Genomic DNA, 21,796 nt, shown 5'->3' on the forward strand with positions numbered 1-21,796 from the left:
AATATGCCAAATAATAGACTTGATGATGAGCCAAATCGTAACAGGCAAAACATTCTGAAGAAATTCGATCATGGGAAATTAATTTTTAAGGTGAATCATCAACCATTTTCAACTACATCATTTGTTGGCAATTTTGAAAACATATGGATTAAATGACATGCCATCATCAGCTAAAACTATATTGAAAGCATCTCAGCATATACCAATATCAATGAAGATGAGTACTCGTGAAAGTAAGGGACAATACGTACATTTTGGCATTGAAAAATATTATCAATGTTCTGGGAACAATGCATAATGATACTATTATAAATAATCTAATAGAGTTAATGATTAATATTGATGATCTTCCATTACATAAAATGTACTTCCACCAGTTTTGGCCTATATATTAAGAGCCATATTTTTTAAAGATAGTGATATAAATCCTTTTCTAATAATAGGCATTTTCTATGGTGGTAGTGAGAACCATAAGGATGTTGAAACTTATTTATCACAATTTATACATGATACAGAAATAAGTTTTTTACTATTAAAATTGATTACTAAAGTAAGTTTTTCACTATTAACAAAATTAACAAAATTTGTTGCGATGCTCCAGCAAGAGCTTCTATTAAATGCATCCATAGGCCATACTGGTTATTATGGTTGTGAACGGTGTTCTGAAAAGAAGTGTACTTTAACAGAAAACTAATATACACTTCTTTGAATGCCTAACTAGGAACATTCATTTATGAAATACACAAATACAAAACATCATTCTAATATCTCACCACTCTTAAAAGCACATGCCGTTAAGCCTAAGTATTATTCCTGATATCCCTTGGAATACATGCATATGGTATGACTGAAAGTAATGAAAAGATATATAAATACGTGGGTAAAACATAAGAGTTAATGATGTGCTTTAAGCCATGCATTTATATCTCATAAATATCAATGTCTTTAAGATATATCAAAAAACAGATCCATGTAAATTTCAGAGAAAACCTAGTGGATTAAAAAGACCTTGAAAAATGGAAAGGAAACAGAATATAGATTTTTATGCTATATATCGGGCATATAGTACTAATAATTTTATCTGCCCACAACTCTATACAAACATTTTTTATATTTTCACTCTGCAATGAGAATAGTATGCTCAGATACTCTGATAGAAAATTATGGCACATAAGCTTTGAATTCGATTCGAGAAAAGCAGCACAGAGTTAATTTTTTCAATGTAATGATCGATGCGATTATAGTCGACACTGAATGTCGATTAAAAGCACTCAATCAATATTATGAGCAATATGATTTTATTTATATCAAATAATACTATATCAAAAAAGACTTTCTCAAATATTGTAATAATTTGGGAACATTACTTCGACAAAACGACACAATGACATACAGCTATTCGAATTTTATGTAGAAATGCAACTATTGTAAAGAAAATGAATTTGACAGAGTCTATAAAAACGCAAAACAATCCTTTCAGTACATAAAAAAAAATTTGGAAGATATATACCCAAATGCTTATATCGCAATTAGAATTATGAACACTGTTCCAGTTAGCACAGCTTCCACTGAGAGAAGTTTCTCAAAGTTAAAATTGATTAAAACATATTTGAGAAGCACGATGAGCCCAGAAAAACTAACTGCATTATCTATCTTATCGATTGAATCCGAAATACCGGCTAGTATAAGCTATAAGAAAATCCATCTTTGTTCTACAATGAGTCAATTGAGCCTAAAAAATCTTGCAATATTGTCAATAGAACAAGAAATTACAAGTGATATAATTTTGAGAGCATTTTACACATTTTCGAGAAAGCTATAAGAGTATATATTATATAAATATATTAATGAGTGCATTCAAACCAATTTACTCTGTGTATTAATTAATATTGATAAATAACTTAATCATTTATTTATGTGTATTAATTTATAAAAACCACTATTTGATTGACTTATAATAAAAAAATCCCTGGTATGCCACTGTGCAAACCTGATGCAGTCCTGTTTACAGGAGATAAAGGGCATTTGTACTTATTTATTTCCTGTATTGAATTTAAGGTTTTCAAGTTGATTTCGTAGGCAGGTAAGAATGCCGAATTTCCGTGCTCCCTTAACACGCAGGATTTGCTTTATTTTCACTTGTGAGTATTTTTGGAAATCTTATACGAAATGAATATATCTAGTTATATCGTAATGTATTTGATTTATATACCACCAGTATTTTCGAAATGATCGAAATCTTAGTAGTATAAGTAGATGATAAATACAAAATTTAAAATTTCAATTAGTTTGAGGTAAACTGAGTTGCTTTATACTTTTTGTTGCCAAAAAAGTTGTAGATTTAAAATTAGGTCCAAATTAACAATTAGACCAACGTTTTGTAAGTTAAAAAATATTGATTAAATGATTTACCATTAGATTTGTAGCATTATAAAGTATATTATAAGTTATATAGTTCTTTTCTTGTTTTGTTTAATAAATTTATGAACGTTTTCTATTAATAGAATTTATTACAATTCCTTTTAAGTATTGAAAAAACATGTTGATAATAAATATGTTGCCATATTTGTTCCCTCCAATCAAATAAGTAAAATAGCCCACAATAATGATGTTACAATAGATGAAATTGTAACAAGCGCAAACGATAGTGTTCAAATCTCTTCATAATTTATTCGAAAGTTAATTTTTTCGCTAACGAATATATATCAAAATAATTTACACGACATAAGCAGTTAGTCATATTTTTAATTAAGCAATATAAAAAATCGTAAAAAACCAATAACGCCGTACATGAGCATGGTATACTGCGCTAAAAATTTAGAATTTGTGGTGAAAATCACGATAAGAAAGACTGATGTATGGAGCAGCAATAGCCAGAAAAGTTTTCTTTTATTAGCAACTAGTCATTTTGTTCTAAAAATTAAATTCATTAGTTATAGCAACAACAGAACTCGGAGAAAAACATATGTCACAAAATATTGCTCTTAATAATTGTATGCAAATCTTTGATAAAGTTATTGTGTGACTGATAATGCATCGAATTGAAGAAAGTTATTATTTTATTTTTAAATAAAAAAATTCTCGTGCGTTGAACACACATTGAATTTACAAAAGAAAATGCGAACTTAATACCGCAATCCCAAAATCTAGAGCTATTGTAGCACATTTTAAACATAGTGTGAAATCGTCATGTATTCTGCAAGAATTGCAAAAACAAATCAACTTAGATTACTAAGAAGATATATTTAAAAAATTATTGAGGGTTAAAGATGCGCTATGCGCAGCTTTGCCTATAATAGATTCTACTTTGCCAAACCTGCGTTTTGCTGAGTGGGCAATTTTAGAATATTGTGTGAAGATTCTACAGCCATTAAAACGATCTGCCTATCAACCAGGATAATAGTTCAATCATAGTTCAATGCATCAGGCTGATCTGCATATACTGATGATGTAAAACGGCGTATGTCGAGATAGGCGAGCTCATTTGAATTATGTTAGAGAAATGCTTCCTTATCTTCACGCGTCAGGACATTTTCATTACTCTAAAGCTGCGCAGTTGTATCTACAATATATGATTCAATTGAACAACTCTCTAAATCCCAGTGTTCACAAAATTCTAAACAGATTTTTCACGGTCAGGCGTTCTAATAAATTTAATTGTGGAACTTTGACGGATATGGTGATTAAGCAATCAATGATGAAGTCTATAATGAAGACAGATGGAGGTCTTACTCAGGGAAGAAGTACACAAGAAAGTGTCAGTAAATAGGTGTTTGGCATGCATACAATAAAAACGGTGTGCGAAGGATTGGAAAATCTCGTGTTGAAATAGATACAACAGACCAGCACGTGGATGCAAGCAAATCTCGTGTAAAGTGGGATTTTTGTGTAAAATTAATAGAGTGATTTTATTAGATGATCCTTTTCCTGTAATTCAAAAAATTATGCCCATAGCTAGCTGAGTGATCGACAATAATACAATTAATTGTTATAATGCTCGTGAAGAACTTGCTTCTGTATACAAAATTAATAGCCAAACATTTTGTTGATGTTGGGGGGTTTCTCAACCCCTTTCGAAGTATTTTATACTCCGAGGAATAATAAAAAAAAATTAAATGTATGCAGAAAACAAAAACTAATTGGAAAACAAATATAAATTAAAAATAACGTTTTTTCTTAATCCGTAATTAATAATAAACTAAAATATATTCTATATAAATTTTATATAAATGAAAAACAAAAATGAACACTAATTAATATTGCATGAAAAAATGTTATCTGTTTGGAAGTCCAAGCCGCGGCAGCTATTTGGTTGGATCTGGAAACATCAGCGTAGTCGGTTGGAAATGTTGAAAGGGAATTCGAACACACTGATAACAAAACAAAAACAACTGGCCGACTTGACACACAATAGAAACTTAATCCACTGATAATACTGAACTGATAACAAACACTGAAAGGAACTGAATGTACTGATTGAATGAATTAAACCGAAATGAATGAAAACCACGGAAAGAATAGACTCGAACACTGATAAGGAACTGAAAGTACTTGAACGAATGAGAGGCACGGAATGAAACGACTCGAACACTGAAGGGAACTGAAAGTACCTGAACGAATGAAAGGAACCGAATGAATAAATTTGAATGGTAAAACTATTGCCTGCATCGGCCTTTTTTATGAGTCAGAATTGCCCGATTGCCTAAATTTGAAACGTGTTGTCCAAGTAGAAAAACAAACCTTTTACAGGTCCGACAACCTACACAGGTGCGGCGCAAACATTTTCCCCCGACTAAAAGGTTAGCCTTTTATACTTCTGAAAATACTCGAAATTGGTACATAGTGAACCTCATGATTAGGAAGGATAGAATTGCCAAAATAAATTCAAACTTTTATTCAGAGTAGATCGGTTACGGAAGCCTGACCTCGCGCCAGGGTCCCGCTCTCGCAACCTACCACATTCACACAATCTAGATTGCGGAAGTTTTATTTTCGCGCCAGGGTCTAGATTTTTGGACATTTACAAGAATCTTCCAGAGACTATGAGGGATGTTCTCATCGCCCTGGAGATTGAAAATTTGGCAAAACTATATATAGAAGCAAATATATCATGAGATAGAAAAGTTTTTTTTTTTTTGAAATGAATAATTCAGATATAAACTATTGAATAGGTAGGGGGCATAGTTTGACAACAGGCCGCTTGATTAGGGTATTTCCCGTTTTTACCAATGCTACTCGAACCACTCCATCGGAGCCCGGAAAAACCTCTTCAACTCTTCCCAACCCCCAATGGAGCGGACGCGCATTCTCTTGTTTTACAACTACCAAATCACCCTTTTTAATAGGATTAGTGACTATATTCCATTTCTGTCGGACCTGTAGCTCGGTTAGATATTCCACATTCCATCGCTTCCAGTAAGAAGCGACAATATGATCTAACAATTGTTTTCTTTTAGTCAAATTCAAGTTTTCATAGTCAACGGGCAAATCCGACAGAGGCTCTTGCATTAAAAAGTGCGCAGGCGTAAGAGGCTGAGGGTCCGACGGATCATTGCTCAGCCAACATAACGGTCTTGAATTCAGTAAGGCTTCGATTTGATTGAGGACTGTATTAAACTCTTCGTAGGATAAAATTTGCAACCCTATAACTTTAAACAAATGGGTCTTCACTGATTTAATATTCGCCTCCCATATACCTCCAAAATGTGGGGCAAACGGTGGATTAAATTTCCATTCAATGTCATGCAAAACCAATAATTCATTGAAACGCTTTTTATACTCTTCGGAATTTAGGAGAAGGAATAAGGAATCAAGAGTATTTTTGGCTCCTATAAAATTGGTTCCACAATCGGAGTAAATACATTTAATAGGACCACGCCGGGCTAGGAATCGTTTCAAGCAATCTAAAAATGTATCGCTTGTTAAATCTGAAGCTAATTCGAGATGTATCGCCTTAGTGGCTAAACAGATGAACAAGCATTGAACGGCGTTGATTATGCAGGCCCCTTCAATATCTCCATGAGTCGTCACAGAGGCGGTCGAACCTACAAGGCTTATGTATGCTTGTTCATCTGTTTAGCCACTAAGGCGATACATCTCGAATTAGCTTCAGATTTGACAAGCGATACATTTTTAGATTGCTTGAAACGATTCCTAGCCCGGCGTGGTCCTATTAAATGTATTTACTCCGATTGTGGAACCAATTTTATAGGAGCCAAAAATACTCTTGATTCCTTATTCCTTCTCCTAAATTCCGAAGAGTATAAAAAGCGTTTCAATGAATTATTGGTTTTGCATGACATTGAATGGAAATTTAATCCACCGTTTGCCCCACATTTTGGAGGTATATGGGAGGCGAATATTAAATCAGTGAAGACCCATTTGTTTAAAGTTATAGGGTTGCAAATTTTATCCTACGAAGAGTTTAATACAGTCCTCAATCAAATCGAAGCCTTACTGAATTCAAGACCGTTATGTTGGCTGAGCAATGATCCGTCGGACCCTCAGCCTCTTACGCCTGCGCACTTTTTAATGCAAGAGCCTCTGTCGGATTTGCCCGTTGACTATGAAAACTTGAATTTGACTAAAAGAAAACAATTGTTAGATCATATTGTCGCTTCTTACTGGAAGCGATGGAATGTGGAATATCTAACCGAGCTACAGGTCCGACAGAAATGGAATATAGTCACTAATCCTATTAAAAAGGGTGATTTGGTAGTTGTAAAACAAGAGAATGCGCGTCCGCTCCATTGGGGGTTGGGAAGAGTTGAAGAGGTTTTTCCGAGCTCCGATGGAGTGGTTCGAGTAGCATTGGTAAAAACGGGAAATACCCTAATCAAGCGGCCTGTTGTCAAACTATGCCCCCTACCTATTCAATAGTTTATATCTGAATTATTCATTTCAAAAAAAAAAAACTTTTCTATCTCATGATATATTTGCTTCTATATATAGTTTTGCCAAATTTTCAATCTCCAGGGCGATGAGAACATCCCTCATAGTCTCTGGAAGATTCTTGTAAATGTCCAAAAATCTAGACCCTGGCGCGAAAATAAAACTTCCGCAATCTAGATTGTGTGAATGTGGTAGGTTGCGAGAGCGGGACCCTGGCGCGAGGTCAGGCTTCCGTAACCGATCTACTCTGAATGAAAGTTTGAATTTATTTTGGCAATTCTATCCTTCCTAATCATGAGGTTCACTATGTACCAATTTCGAGTATTTTCAGAAGTATAAAAGGCTAACCTTTTAGTCGGGGGAAAATGTTTGCGCCGCACCTGTGTAGGTTGTCGGACCTGTAAAAGGTTTGTTTTTCTACTTGGACAACACGTTTCAAATTTAGGCAATCGGGCAATTCTGACTCATAAAAAAGGCCGATGCAGGCAATAGTTTTACCATTCAAATTTATTCATTCGGTTCCTTTCATTCGTTCAGGTACTTTCAGTTCCCTTCAGTGTTCGAGTCGTTTCATTCCGTGCCTCTCATTTGTTCAAGTACTTTCAGTTCCTTATCAGTGTTCGAGTCTATTCTTTCCGTGGTTTTCATTCATTTCGGTTTAATTCATTCAATCAGTACATTCAGTTCCTTTCAGTGTTTGTTATCAGTTCAGTATTATCAGTGGATTAAGTTTCTATTGTGTGTCAAGTCGGCCAGTTGTTTTTGTTTTGTTATCAGTGTGTTCGAATTCCCTTTCAACATTTCCAACCGACTACGCTGATGTTTCCAGATCCAACCAAATAGCTGCCGCGGCTTGGACTTCCAAACAGATAACATTTTTTCATGCAATATTAATTAGTGTTCATTTTTGTTTTTCATTTATATAAAATTTATATAGAATATATTTTAGTTTATTATTAATTACGGATTAAGAAAAAACTTTATTTTTAATTTATATTTGTTTTCCAATTAGTTTTTGTTTTCTGCATACATTTAATTTTTTTTTATTATTCCTCGGAGTATAAAATACTTCGAAAGGGGTTGAGAAAGCCCCCAACATCAACATTTGGTCCTTCGATCCCATTAAAAATCGATTGGGATGAGGAATTACCATCATTTATTATTACATCATGGTTAGCCGTATATTCCGAATTAGAGCATCTTAATAACTATCAGATTCCGCGTTATCTCGGTATCGGGATCTCATTCCTAAGTCAAAAGTCGGTTTCCATAGGTCGCTGGTTCAGATCCGGCTCGAATAAGCCTTGTAGGTTCGAGCGCCTCTGTGACGACTCATGGAGATATTGAAGGGGCCTGCATAATCAACGCCGACGTTTAGGAAAGCTCTACTGGCTGTTATGCGCGGTACTGGTAAGTCGCCCATGAATGGAAAAATGGGTTTCGGATTCTGTCGAAAACAAGTTATACACTTGTGAAGACGATTACGAATTATTGCACGAGCCGACAAGATCCAATATTTTTGCCTCAATAAAGATAATACTAAGTTTGATCCAGTATGTAAATTATTAATATGGTAGTAATCTATAAGACAATTTACTACTTGGTCTTTTTTTGGCAAAAGAAATGGATTGTTATTAGTTGTTAATCCTAATCTACCTTTAACGCGTAAACAATTATTAGAATCCAAAACCAAATTTAGTCGGCAAAACTTCTTCGAACAAGACTTTCCGTTCGTTAATAGTTTGAATTCTTCGGGAAAATGATGTTCTTGGACTAAACGAATAATAATTACCTCGGCTTGTTTCAAATCTGAAGTCAAAAGTCGGTTTCGATTTGTTATAATTTTACAAAACTTCAATATATAAGCGAAAATTCTTACAAGTTTGCACCAATTAGAAAATTTTTGCGTTAATTCATATAAAGGATTGATCGATGGTATGACACTCTTTACTAATAGAACGTTAGCTTTTCTTTCTTGATCAATATCTCCGGAAGGTTCAACCGTTTTTGCAGGCCAAGTTGATATAGGACCGTTTAACCAATCCGGCCCAAACAACCAATTCTTATGTTGGATAAAATCCTTAGGTCGAAGACCTCGAGAAACACAATCGGCTGCATTTTGATTAGAAGGAATGTGAAGCCATTGTGCATTAGGAATGAGATCCCGTATTTTTGTTACCCTATTGGCTACAAATGTTTTCCAACGAGTAGCCGGTCCTGCTAACCAGTGAAGGACAATCATAGAATCGGAAAAACAGTAAATGGAATCAAAATCTATACTATGTTGGTTATTCGTTAATATAAAATTCAGAAGTTTTGACAGTAAATGACAGGCACAAAGTTCAAGCCTGGCTAATGTTTGGTTTTTAATCGGTGTTACTCGTGATTTTGAAATCAATAAGAAATTCGGATTGCCAAGAGATTTAATATAAACTACCGCTCCATACGCTTGCTCTGAGCTATCCGCGAAACCAAATAATGTACATTTGTTTTGTTTTGACGTTTCGAGATAACGCGGAATCTGATAGTTATTAAGATGCTCTAATTCGGAATATACGGCTAACCATGATGTAATAATAAATGATGGTAATTCCTCATCCCAATCGATTTTTAATGTCCAAATTTTTTTCAATAATATTTTTATCTTAACAACTATCGGAGTTAGGAAACCCAGAGGATCCCAGATTCGCGCTATTACTGAAAGAAGTTGTCTCTTTGTCCATTTTCTCCACGTAAGCTTTATTTCGATTGAAAAATTATCTGATAAGGGATCCCATTTTAATCCCAATACCTTTGTAGAAGATTCCATTTGAAAATCCGATTTAGAGAAATGTTTATTTTGTACATCAGAATCAGGAAAAAGTTTACGCAGATTAGAATTATTAGATTCCCACTTTTTTAATTCAAAACCACCAGACGATAATACAGTCTGCAAACCTTCGCAAATGGTTTTAGCGCTATCCAAGGAGTCGATACTTGTAACCACATCATCAATATAGACATCGTTCTCAAGAATTCTAGAAATAGATTGAGAATATTTGGAACATTCGTCTCGGGAAAGTTGTTTGATGGTTCTGATAGCTTGAAAGGGAGATGACGATAGACCAAAAGTTACAGTATTTAATTCATAGATGCCAATGGGTGCATCGGGAAACGGTCTCCATAAGATTTCTTGATATTTTCTATCTTGTTTACGAACCCAAATATTACGATACATTTGTTTGATATCAGCTGTTAATGCTATAGGCCCGAAACGAAAATTTAGAAGGATTGAACAAATGTCGGTTTGTAAATTAGGACCAACATGCAAAATTTCGTTCAAGGAAGTGAATTCTGAATTTTTCGCAGATGCATCAAACACAACGCGTAAAGGCGTAGAGGAACTTTCTTTTTCGACTGCGAAATGAGGAATATAATATCCATTTTTTATTTTAATAAAATCATCGACTTCCTGATCTACCGGACAATAATCGACAAAGGATAATTGGTTTTGAGTCAGGTAATCTTCTATAACGGCGGCATATTTTTTATGAAATTCGGGATTTTTCAAAAATTTATTTTCAAGCATTTGGTATCGCTTTAAGGCTAAATGAAATGATTTGTATAAATTCCTGCCTTCACTTTTAAAAGGCAGCGCTACTACATATCGTCCATCTGGAGATCGCGTAGTAGTTGTAGTAAAATGATTTTCGCATAAATCATCGTTAGAAGAGGGGATTATTTCGGGAATGTCTTCTAATTGTAAGAATTTATTCATTTGTAAATGAAAATCTGAATCTGAAACATTACATAAATTAGTAGAAGTGCCGGTATTTTCATATAAATCAGGAATGGAACCTAATATTAGATAACCCAACCGGGTTTCTAGGGCCACAGGTAATCCTTTATCATTTTTAACCTGATTAGTGCCAAGAATTTCGCCAAAAACATCGCAACCCAAAATTCCGTCGACCTCCTGGGGTGTATGAAAGTTAGGATCCGCTAAAGGATAATTCAGAAATGTTTTGATGGATGAAATCGGAATGGTAATTTGTGGTTGCTTTCCCACTATCTCGTGTATTACGTATGCACAGACCGATAACTGATAAGAATCGATTAAAGATTTCAAAGTGAAATTAACTAATCCAATAACTTTATGTGACGAATTGCCTAACCCGATCACTTGGGTTGATATTGGAAGAATTTGTAAATCAGCCTTTTTGCACCAATTTAATGACACAAAATTTCTATCGCTTCCCGAATCAATAATTGTACGTAATAAAATGTTTTCTTTTCTAGTAGTAACTTTTACTACTGCTGTCGGCAATATGGTAATATGATGTGCGATTTTGTTTTGATTAAATGCGCATAAAACCGTACTATTTGATTTGGAATTCGAAAGATTATTTTGATCCGTACTCGCAAAATTGCTGCCAGTATGCAATAGCGAGTGATGTCGTTCGTTACATAATAAACAGGTTTTATTCGATCGACATGTAGTCGTTATCTTATGTCCCAAACAATTGTCGCATAAGTTTAATTTTGGAATAAGGGATCGCCGATCAGGTATATTCAATGAAAGAAATTTCGAACAAGTAAACACTCTGTGTTGTTTCCGACACACAAAGCAATGGTTATCATATTTATTTTTTAACAAAAATGACCGGCTAATTTTTGTGTTTTTGTAATTGGGTTTGTCATTAGTGAAATTGTTGCTCATACCATATACTTGATTTTTTGCCTGTTGTGATTTTTGAAGAAAATGCAGGAGGTCTTGATATTTGGGAAACTCACCTTGATAAAAATGCTCGAATTTTTCTTGTAACAACGGATCGAGTTTCGAGAATGCCAGTGACGTAATAAGGAAATCATAGGCGTCGGGAATATTCAATTGGGAGAGCGCTTGCACCGCGGTATCGAATTTTTCAAGGAATGAATTTATTTGTCCAGATGAAATGGTTTTGAATGATAATAGTTGCTTGAAATAATTTGTGGCTAAGTAGCGTTTATTTTGGTATTTTTTGATGAGCGCTTCCCAAAGAATTTGATAATTATTTGCGGTCGGTAGTATCGAATGAAATATTTTTAATACCGGACCCTGTAACGCTCCTTTTAAAAAATGGAATTTTGATACATTATCTAACTCGGTATTTTCATGAATTAGTGAATTAAATGTTTCATAGAACAATGGCCATTGTTGAATATCACCTGAGAATTTAGGTACTTCAATGGACGGTAAATGTTGTTTGGGTACAACGTCTTTAATTGAAGAACTATGCACATTTTTATTCTCTAATAATTTCTCAGCGTGTTTTATTTTGGCGTACATCGTTTCAAGGGCCTTTATTGCAGAATATTCCGGAATAAAACTAGGATTATCTAAATATTTTAATTTGTTTATTTCATCACACAATTGAATGAATTGTTCACGAGCATTTTCAGAAATGTATAAATTTTCGAGAAATTGTGTCTTGTTTGATGGTACATCAATCTGTTGTGATAGATCGTACGTTTCTTGCACAATTGAGAAGTACGTCTCTCTTTTGGCGGTTAGACGTACAATTTCTGCACCAATATCGATTTTAGGCCCCATTATATATTTTTGTTTTCTGTATACACCCAATTAATCCTAATAATAATTAGGATCCGGCTCGAAGGACCAAATGTTGATGTTGGGGGGTTTCTCAACCCCTTTCGAAGTATTTTATACTCCGAGGAATAATAAAAAAAAATTAAATGTATGCAGAAAACAAAAACTAATTGGAAAACAGATATAAATTAAAAATAAAGTTTTTTCTTAATCCGTAATTAATAATAAACTAAAATATATTCTATATAAATTTTATATAAATGAAAAACAAAAATGAACACTAATTAATATTGCATGAAAAAATGTTATCTGTTTGGAAGTCCAAGCCGCGGCAGCTATTTGGTTGGATCTGGAAACATCAGCGTAGTCGGTTGGAAATGTTGAAAGGGAATTCGAACACACTGATAACAAAACAAAAACAACTGGCCGACTTGACACACAATAGAAACTTAATCCACTGATAATACTGAACTGATAACAAACACTGAAAGGAACTGAATGTACTGATTGAATGAATTAAACCGAAATGAATGAAAACCACGGAAAGAATAGACTCGAACATTGATAAGGAACTGAAAGTACTTGAACGAATGAGAGGCACGGAATGAAACGACTCGAACACTGAAGGGAACTGAAAGTACCTGAACGAATGAAAGGAACCGAATGAATAAATTTGAATGGTAAAACTATTGCCTGCATCGGCCTTTTTTATGAGTCAGAATTGCCCGATTGCCTAAATTTGAAACGTGTTGTCCAAGTAGAAAAACAAACCTTTTACAGGTCCGACAACCTACACAGGTGCGGCGCAAACACATTTAATAATATTAAATTAAAATACGCTGATATTGTACTACTTTTTTTTAAGTATGAGTAGCATTATAAAAGCACACAATGAAAAAATTCTTATAGATCCTACATTTTTATTTCAACGCATGAGCATCCCGTTTCGTGTTCGACCTTTGAAGAGTTAATACGTCTCTTCAATTTCTTTTCTATTATAATTCCAAGCTAGTCTATTACTTCCTAAGATACATAATATACCTGGCGCATTTAATTCTACTTTGTTGTAAACACACTTGAACCGAAAATTACTATTACCCGTCGATATCGGGCTCGCCCGTAGGTAAGCGGTTAAGAGCGACGGGAGTTGTTTCAGAGGTCCCGGGTTCGATTCCCACTTCGAGCAGCCTGTTGTCAGGCAACATTGACAACGATTTTCACTTGGAAATATAGATAGCAATATGTTTCCAAGTGAAAATAGCCCTCACCGGCATTGTTGCACCGTACTTGCCCTATTACAGAGATTGTAATAAAAATATTTCATGCAGAGATGTGACAACTGTTTGGGTTGCCATCTGTAATAAAACAAACGTAGTTTGTAAGATCTTACTCACAACAGCTCATAGAACCCATTAGTTCTGATTGCTGTTCAAATAAAATTATAAAAAAACCCTGTCGATATCAAGTTTTTACCTGCGCCATATCTACTCAAGGTGGTCAATACCAGAAGCCACATGGTGGGTGATATACCTTTAGATAAAACTGTTTTTGATGATGTCTTTAATTTGGACTGTACCGTTGTTTTGCCGAGTGTTTGTGTTTTTGGAATAATCAAATCCGATGCTGGGTTCTCTATCGCGGTTGCTAGAGAACCCAGCACCGGGTTCTCTAGCAACGGATCTTGTTGCGAATTTTAGTGCTCGTGATCGTGCTGTTGTTTTGGCTGGGACGAATGACAGGACGAAATCTAATCATGCTATTCGAAACGCATTATAGATAGCCCATTATCCCGTGGCAAAACAAGAATTTGTATTGTTAGAATTCCTTATCGATATGGCAATCATGCTCTGAATTCTAGAATGGTTCGTGATAAATTCAATAATGTTAGGATCTTTGATATCAATAGGTACGTTAACAGAACTGATTTCACCAAACAAGGCCTTCATTTTATTTCCAGAAGTTTTGTTTCTCGCTACCTCTGATAAATTCCAGAATCGTTTCCCGCTTAACGCTGGTGGCTTAAGTTTCTTTATTCTCTGTCAGAAAATTCAAAATCTACCCCAATAAATTAAACAAACTTGGCATAGTTTTGACTCACCACAAACTACATTTTTTATGCTTTACCGATCCTAAAATAAAATTATAATTTATGCTCCTTCTTTGCCCGGAATGTCTCCAAACACGGCGATATGATCTCCTGACCAAGACGTTAATAAGTTTATAAGTTTAGTATATAATCTGATAGAGGAATTTTTAATGAAATTTGGTTCAATAGTAGTTTGCGGTGATTAAAATTATACAGGATTAAAAATACAGTGATAGTTTCAAATTTAGCATGGAATCATTCGTTATAACTCTATTCCAGTTATTTACCATATTACGTTTAACATTGATTATCATAATTGTTTCAGAAACGTATTATTTTTACCTTGCAATTGTTTTAAATGTAGCACTGAAGATGATTTAAACCAATACTTGAAATTGCAATTCTAAGACATATTCAAATATATTTTAATAAATACAGTCAATGTTTTTTTTATAAAACATGAAAATAATTAAACAGCTGTTGATAATACTCAACTAAAGTTATTTTAGTAATTAGCTTATAAAAATGAATAATAGCTCGTAAAGACATTGAAGCCAGAAGCCAAGTCACATGAAATTGAAAGAAAAGTGGTGCGCATACATGTGAAAGACATTCCATTTTCCAAAATGAATAAATTGTATAGATATAAGAAATAAAATATTTGACTAGATTTTACACGGCACAAGCAACGACATAAAAAGCATAATTAGATCAAATATAAATCTAAAATTTGAGCTACACACATTGAAGAAAAATTATTATAGATTAAGTACTTTCGTTTTTAATATAGAAATAGAAACTTAACCAATTACAAATTTGTGCAGTATCTTGTATGGTCAAAAATAAATATTATGCGACGTTAAATAGAGTACATAGATTTAATATAGTAGCAAATAGACAAAATGTGAAAGTAAAATTATAAGAAACATGTTTTACTTTTATCATTATAGCGATATTATGTGCTATTAGTAGCCATAATTATAATATTATTGAATTGATTTTTGTAATTTTACATTCATTTTAAAGTTACCGCATTGAAGCATATGTATGTATTGTAAAAATATATAGTGTTCATAGTTTTCCAATTGTAAGTGTTGTTGAAAAACAAAGAAAATATTATTGTATCATATAAATTAATCCCACAAGTTACATGTGTTGACCATTAAATATTTAAAATTAGTTAAATATAATTTATCGCATTAAAAATTAATTATTCTTCAAGAATTTCTTGATATTTGCAACAATCAATACGAATTTTTAATATCGATTTCGAGTGTTTCGAATCGATTTTATTCTATATTAGCTTTTCTTTATATAATATCCAGACTACATGATATATTTTAATTTCCTTCATATATCAATTTAACAAATTTGGTGATATTAATATTATACACATAAATGATTTGGTAAAGATTGGGAAGATCTTTTGCCCGAGTTCAGTTAAGTCTAGGAAAGGTCCAAAGATTTTACAATCACAATTGACTTATACAAATCAATCCTCATGACTTTAAATAATTTATGTTGAAATATCTTCGTTTGTCAATAGTATTGAAATATTTTCGTTTGTCAATAAATTATAGTATTTGATCTGATTCATGGTTAAGAAATCCGTATAAATTAAAACTTCTTCAAAAAAGCCTTTCTGATTGATTATATATGGTGATAAAAAGCCAAAAGCTTTTCAATTCAAAGCTATTTATTGTGATCAATTTAATTCAATTCAATTCAATTTAATACTATTTATTGTGATGTAACCTTTTCCTTTTCCATATCTCAAAATTATTGAATGTGTCAAAATTCCTTATGCGGGTATGATTTTATTTAACATATGGTATTGATCTACGAAAGAAAATAATCTAGTGGCCAAATAGATCCAAAATGAAATAAAATCTGTTGTCATATGAGGTACAATGCATAATATGCATCCACCTCAAATTTGATGTCTGGCTAATATCATAATCCAGGATGTTTTTTTCTATTCACTCGAAAACTACTTGTAGTTCACAATCATAAAGATAAAGACATGAATATCTGACTGGATTGGATGCGAAATAGATGTTTTAAATAGTTTGGCACATTAAAGCCATCAAATCATTGCAAATTGCATCACAATGATCATTACAAATTAAGTTTCCCTTTTCATTGTCATGCGTGACTTTTGAACAAATAGACCAAAACAATTCTAATGATCTTCAGCCAAGGTTATTATCGAAATCAATATTGTGCATATTGTGTATTATAGACTAAATTCTCGGGCTATGCATTTGTCAGAATCTATCTTGATTCTTTCCATGACATGTTTTATGCTCATGTCATTTCACGTAGAAGCAAAACTATGCATCATTTTCTTTCTTCCATATTAATATCGTCTCTCATATTGGAATTAATAAATCATTATAGTAAGTATTAATCATATGGCTTACTATTTGATTTCACTTCCAGAAATATTTAATTGTTCTGGTTCCATTAGAATCGCAATTTGATATTATATTATCATTCGTTAGTTATTATTGAACCTCAATAATAGTGCTTTAGCCTCAATTCAGTCATCATCTTTTGTTTCATGTACGAAATAATTTTTCATTTCATTTATAAAACTCCTATTATCATAATCTATTATCATTTATTTATTATTTATTTTATTTCCAAATTGTTTTGTTAGCATTCAACAAATGAGGTTTCTTCGTGACTGCTATATATTTTAACTAATTTTACATATTCAAGGACTGAATCACACATTATTTAGTTTTATTATCACAATATTGATTTCGAAAAAATCACAATTCAAGAAAACTACCGACACATTAAAATTTACAATACAATACATACTGATTTACTAACGCGCTTATTTTTTAGATTTATTTTCGCTTGACAAGAAACTCATGAGCAAATAAAATTATATGTAAAGCGCGGTGCACACGATGCCAGATTACCTGGTTAGTGCATGCCGGGACAATTTCTTACCTATCAACTACATGATAAACCTTGGCAAAAAATTATCAGAAATTATGTTTAAAGAAATACTGGCGTCGTGTGCACCAGACTTAACATAGTAGCACATGTAACTAAACAGTACAAAAAATGTCACTTTCTGAGCGTTATCAAGATTTACGAAAACAACACGAGTATGATTTTTATGTCGTGGTTTGGCATGCAAGACACTACCAAATAGAGAATATCTTTCAGCTAATGTTTTCAATATAAAAACTATATTTTCTTTTACTTCAAGATGTATAATATGATGTTGCCTTCTACAATTTTATCATTCTACTAATATATTGTTGGATTTTGTTTTACTGTTTTACTAATATATTGTTGAACTTATTGATACTTTAACAGGAACTATTTACCTTGATAGGATTTCCTTGAAAAAATTGTATTATAAGAGTATTGTTTCACTCATCTTCAGATGGATTTTGGATAAATATTGAAATTGATAAGTTTTTCTGAGCAATATTTAGGGTTTATAATTGGTTTTTGCAAATTTTATTGAAACACTATCGTACAAATTTAGTTTGTCAATGTAACATTGCTTTGAATCGAGTAAATTAGAAAGAAAATTTAGATAATATTTCTTATACAAAGTAAGAAGAATAAGAAGGAGTACTTTAAATTATTCTAGAATGTCTTTTAAAAATTCTACTAATTTGATGATAATATCCATTTGTTTTTCGTCGACGACAAAAAGTCGCATTGTTGTGATGTTAATACACAACCTCAGCGCTTGGAAAGGGATGAAGCTGTTTCAATAGAAGGCATTTAGACAACATTGAATGATAGTTTAGCAAAACATTATAAACGAACAGAAAAGCTGACAATCCACGAGCAACTTTATCCATACCGAGGTCCAACTAGATTCAATCAGTATATTCCGTCCAAACCAGTTAAATACCTAAAGTGAAATATCTTGATTAGCATTTTTTTTTAAATTACTCTGATTTGAAATTTTGAAATCGAATCGGAGTGGAAATGTAACTCGTTCACTAACTGTATTACAACTTTAAATAGAAAATCAACAAATAAACTGTCAACTTTCGATATGAAATTCCAAAAAAGCTTATAGTTTATCATTGCATCGAATTATTCTTGATTTTAATAAAAGTGCTGTTGCAAGATCAATTTTTTTTAGAATTTGCTAAGACTGAAATGAAAGAAGCTGTATGTGAAGAAACTGAACAATTAACTAAACAGCAAAGTGAGTGTGCAATTTGGCATGAATTTCGTTATGGACGTATTTTATGAAGCGGCTCATTGTACAATTGATAACGGCTCACTAGTGCAACAAATTATTGGTGCAGATAAAGTTCATGAAACAAATGATACGACATGAGGAAAGAAACTAGAAAAGGATGTAATTGAAGTTCTGGAGAGAGAATTGAAAGTACAAATTATGCGTCCAAGGATTTATTATGTACCTAGCCATCCAGTTTAAGCAGCATCTCCTGATGAAGTTACTAGGAATGCAATGATTGAAATAAAATGTCCCTCCAGTCATAAATCATTGGACACTTTTTTGCCGAAAAGCAAAAGACAAGTAAAATTTAAGGTATTTTTGTGTTGCTGATCCAACTTTTAAAAAGAATGAAAAAAATTGAAATATGATGACACACATAAACAAGCTTTCATTAATAAATGTTTAGTATTTAAGTCCAAAAATATATTTTCAAAACTGAAACATTGTAGTTGCAACAAACCCCAAAAACCTCTTTTTTTGAATGATAATTGTAACATAATAAGTGATAATAAAGCCCTTATTGTGACCTATCTTTATAAGTATTATTAATTTATTAAGTACTACAATACAAAAAGCAATATGACAAATGGTAATCTGAAATTCTTTGCTTTTTGTTATTTAAAATTCTTAAAAAATATTCGTCATTTGATGTCGAAACTTTTTATATAGTACTTCAGGAATTTTCAAAAATTATTACTGACAGTATTCTAATAATCATTATTATAACATAAAACTTTTCAGTTAATTTATTTCGAAAATTACATTATCTTTATGTTTGTATTTTTTGTGTGGCTTTAGTGAAAATTTGTGATTTTTTGAAACTAATTTTGTATTGTCTAATTTGGAACTGTTTACAGTATAGTGACAATTTAATTTCAGCATATATATACGAGGTCTGTTCAAAAAGTACCCGGAATTTTCGTTTTTTCAAAAAAATATTTATTTATTCGTCTACATTAATGTGGTCCCCTTCAAAGTAGTCCCCCCCAGATATAATACACTTATGCCAGCGTTTTTTCCAATTTTCGAAGCACCCTTGATATTCACTTTTTGATATGTCCTTGAGCACTCTCAGCGATTTTCTTCAATCGAGGAAAACCGCCGTCCTTTCATGGGTCTCTTCAACTTTGGGAATAGGAAAAAGTCACACGGAGCCATATCTGGTGAATTTTTGCACTTTGCAACACTTTATTTCATTTTTTACGCAAAATTTAATACAAATTCTTTGACTTTTCAATTCTTCCATTGTAAAAATCGCCGAGCTCAGAAAAACACGTCGAACCTTAGCGACTACCACAGACAAAGTAAACAGTGAATATAGCTGAAAATTTCATCATACTTTAGGGACATGTATACCAACACAATAAAAAAAAAATTTTGACAATCAGACACTCCAGACCCGCGAAATTTAATTATTAGTAATTCCGGGTACTTTTTGAACACACCTCGTATATATATATATATATATATATATATATATATATAAGGTTATATAAGCACCCTGGCGCACTACGTCAGGTTGCGCGTCCCTGTCATGCACCGTTATACTCTATGGCATAGGTGGGGAACCTGCGGCCTTCGGGAGGATCTTGTGCGGCCCCTTTCCGTCTCTAGTACAAAATAGCAGAGTTACTTTCAAACAACTATTGTACATCAACGTCATGACAGTTCCGCGAAAAATCCCACCAAAAACAGTCATATTGTAACATGACAGATTACTAGCCTGAAACACAGACTCTTAGGCAGATACAAAATAGAGATGTAATATATCATATTAATATTATTTAATATAAGCAATATTTTCGATTTTGCAAGACATCGCCCATTATATGAATCAAGAAATTAAATTAACAGTGCAAAAGAATCGTTAGCACCCGGGTTGAAGATTTTTATGCGTATCCGTAGTAAAATGATAAAAATTTATACTTCTCGCAACCAAAAGCAAATCCGCAGCTTTGGCGGAGATCGGAGCAACCAGATTTTATCTAGATATATTGGAAAGAGTTAACGTTGCGTTTAATGCATTAATCCTTTTTTTTTTGTTACGGTAACTATTGTCATGAATGACAACAAGCAGGAATATTCATACCGAAAGTTCACAAAGGAATTTAATCTCGTTTTTCCAGAGCCCGAAATTCTCTAAATTAACCTTTAACAAGTTTAGATATTATTTTTGCAAAACAAAAATCTATCAGTGAATTCAATGTTATAAGAAAAATATATAATTTTTTATTTCAAATAATTATGTAACAATAAGAATATGAAAGTCAAATTCAAATCAAAAGACTTTAATATCATTTTTATATAAAAATGAATGTTTAAATGAAATTAAAACGAACTATAATTCGATTTTATCGAAACGAAGTCGATTTTATCTCATTACATACGTTCGAAACATACCAACTTTTTTTTTCAATCTTCAAGAAAAATGAATGAAATTCAGTTCGATTTCCTTCGACACCCAGAAATTTTACATCTGGTCATTTTGTCATAAATTGCTCAGTTGCCAAGCAAAAAACAAAGCCAAACTAGTACGTATTGGTATTTTGCCTTGAGGTAAGTTACATGAAGTTCCCGATTTGTGTAAATAATGGACTTAATCCATGATCGATAAATTAATTTATGAGTAGTTAAAAGTATTCGAAGTAGATTTATTGAAAATCGAACACGTCAACCCGGTCAGAGTGTTTTTTAAAAGCAAATATTCAAAAAACAATAATTTTTATAATTGAGCCAGTTTTTTTGTAGGATTTTAATTGTTTATCAGGTTCATTAAGACCAAGTACTCTATCCTTATACCAAGTAAATCGTTTCATTTTAAATGTCAAAAGAACTACTCATTTTCTCAAACTTTGCTAAATTTTTAAAACTAAACTACTTGTCGTAAGGCATTAATATTTCAGTAAGTTCAATAAGACCATGATATATAACGCCAAAAAAGTTCCGTGAAAATCGGCTTAATTTTTTTTTTCAACTGTTAATTACAAAAAAAAACGGCTCGGTAGATTTTCACCTA

The 21,796-nt window shown here is 32.6% G+C and overlaps 3 protein-coding genes across 3 annotated transcripts; 1 reads left to right on the forward strand and 2 right to left on the reverse strand.

Moving 5' to 3' along the window:
- Positions 1–5,226: 5,226 nt before the first annotated feature.
- Positions 5,227–6,020, reverse strand: LOC113381240 (the record flags this gene model as incomplete). The annotated part of the gene is made up of 2 exons (XM_026620202.1): positions 6,000–6,020; positions 5,227–5,952 (listed from the first exon to the last, which is right to left on the reverse strand). Coding segments are annotated over exons 1-2 (747 nt in total), but the record flags the coding sequence as incomplete, so codon positions are not given.
- On the forward strand, positions 6,019–6,879 carry LOC113381237. Its single transcript, XM_026620200.1, has one exon. It carries the CDS (start codon positions 6,019–6,021, stop codon positions 6,877–6,879), a length of 861 nt encoding a protein of 286 aa, XP_026475985.1.
- Positions 6,880–8,173: 1,294 nt separating this feature from the next.
- LOC113381239 lies at positions 8,174–12,463 on the reverse strand. Its single transcript, XM_026620201.1, has 2 exons — positions 11,665–12,463; positions 8,174–10,287 (listed from the first exon to the last, which is right to left on the reverse strand). The coding sequence occupies exons 1-2, from the start codon at positions 12,461–12,463 to the stop codon at positions 8,174–8,176; spliced, it is 2,913 nt and encodes a 970-aa protein (XP_026475986.1).
- Positions 12,464–21,796: the final 9,333 nt, after the last annotated feature.

The sequence above is a fragment of the Ctenocephalides felis genome, unplaced genomic scaffold (genome assembly GCF_003426905.1).
Source record: "Ctenocephalides felis isolate EL2017-DRISC unplaced genomic scaffold, ASM342690v1 CF-g0.4_SCAFFOLD_02719, whole genome shotgun sequence".
Taxonomy (NCBI): Eukaryota; Metazoa; Arthropoda; class Insecta; order Siphonaptera; family Pulicidae; genus Ctenocephalides; species Ctenocephalides felis.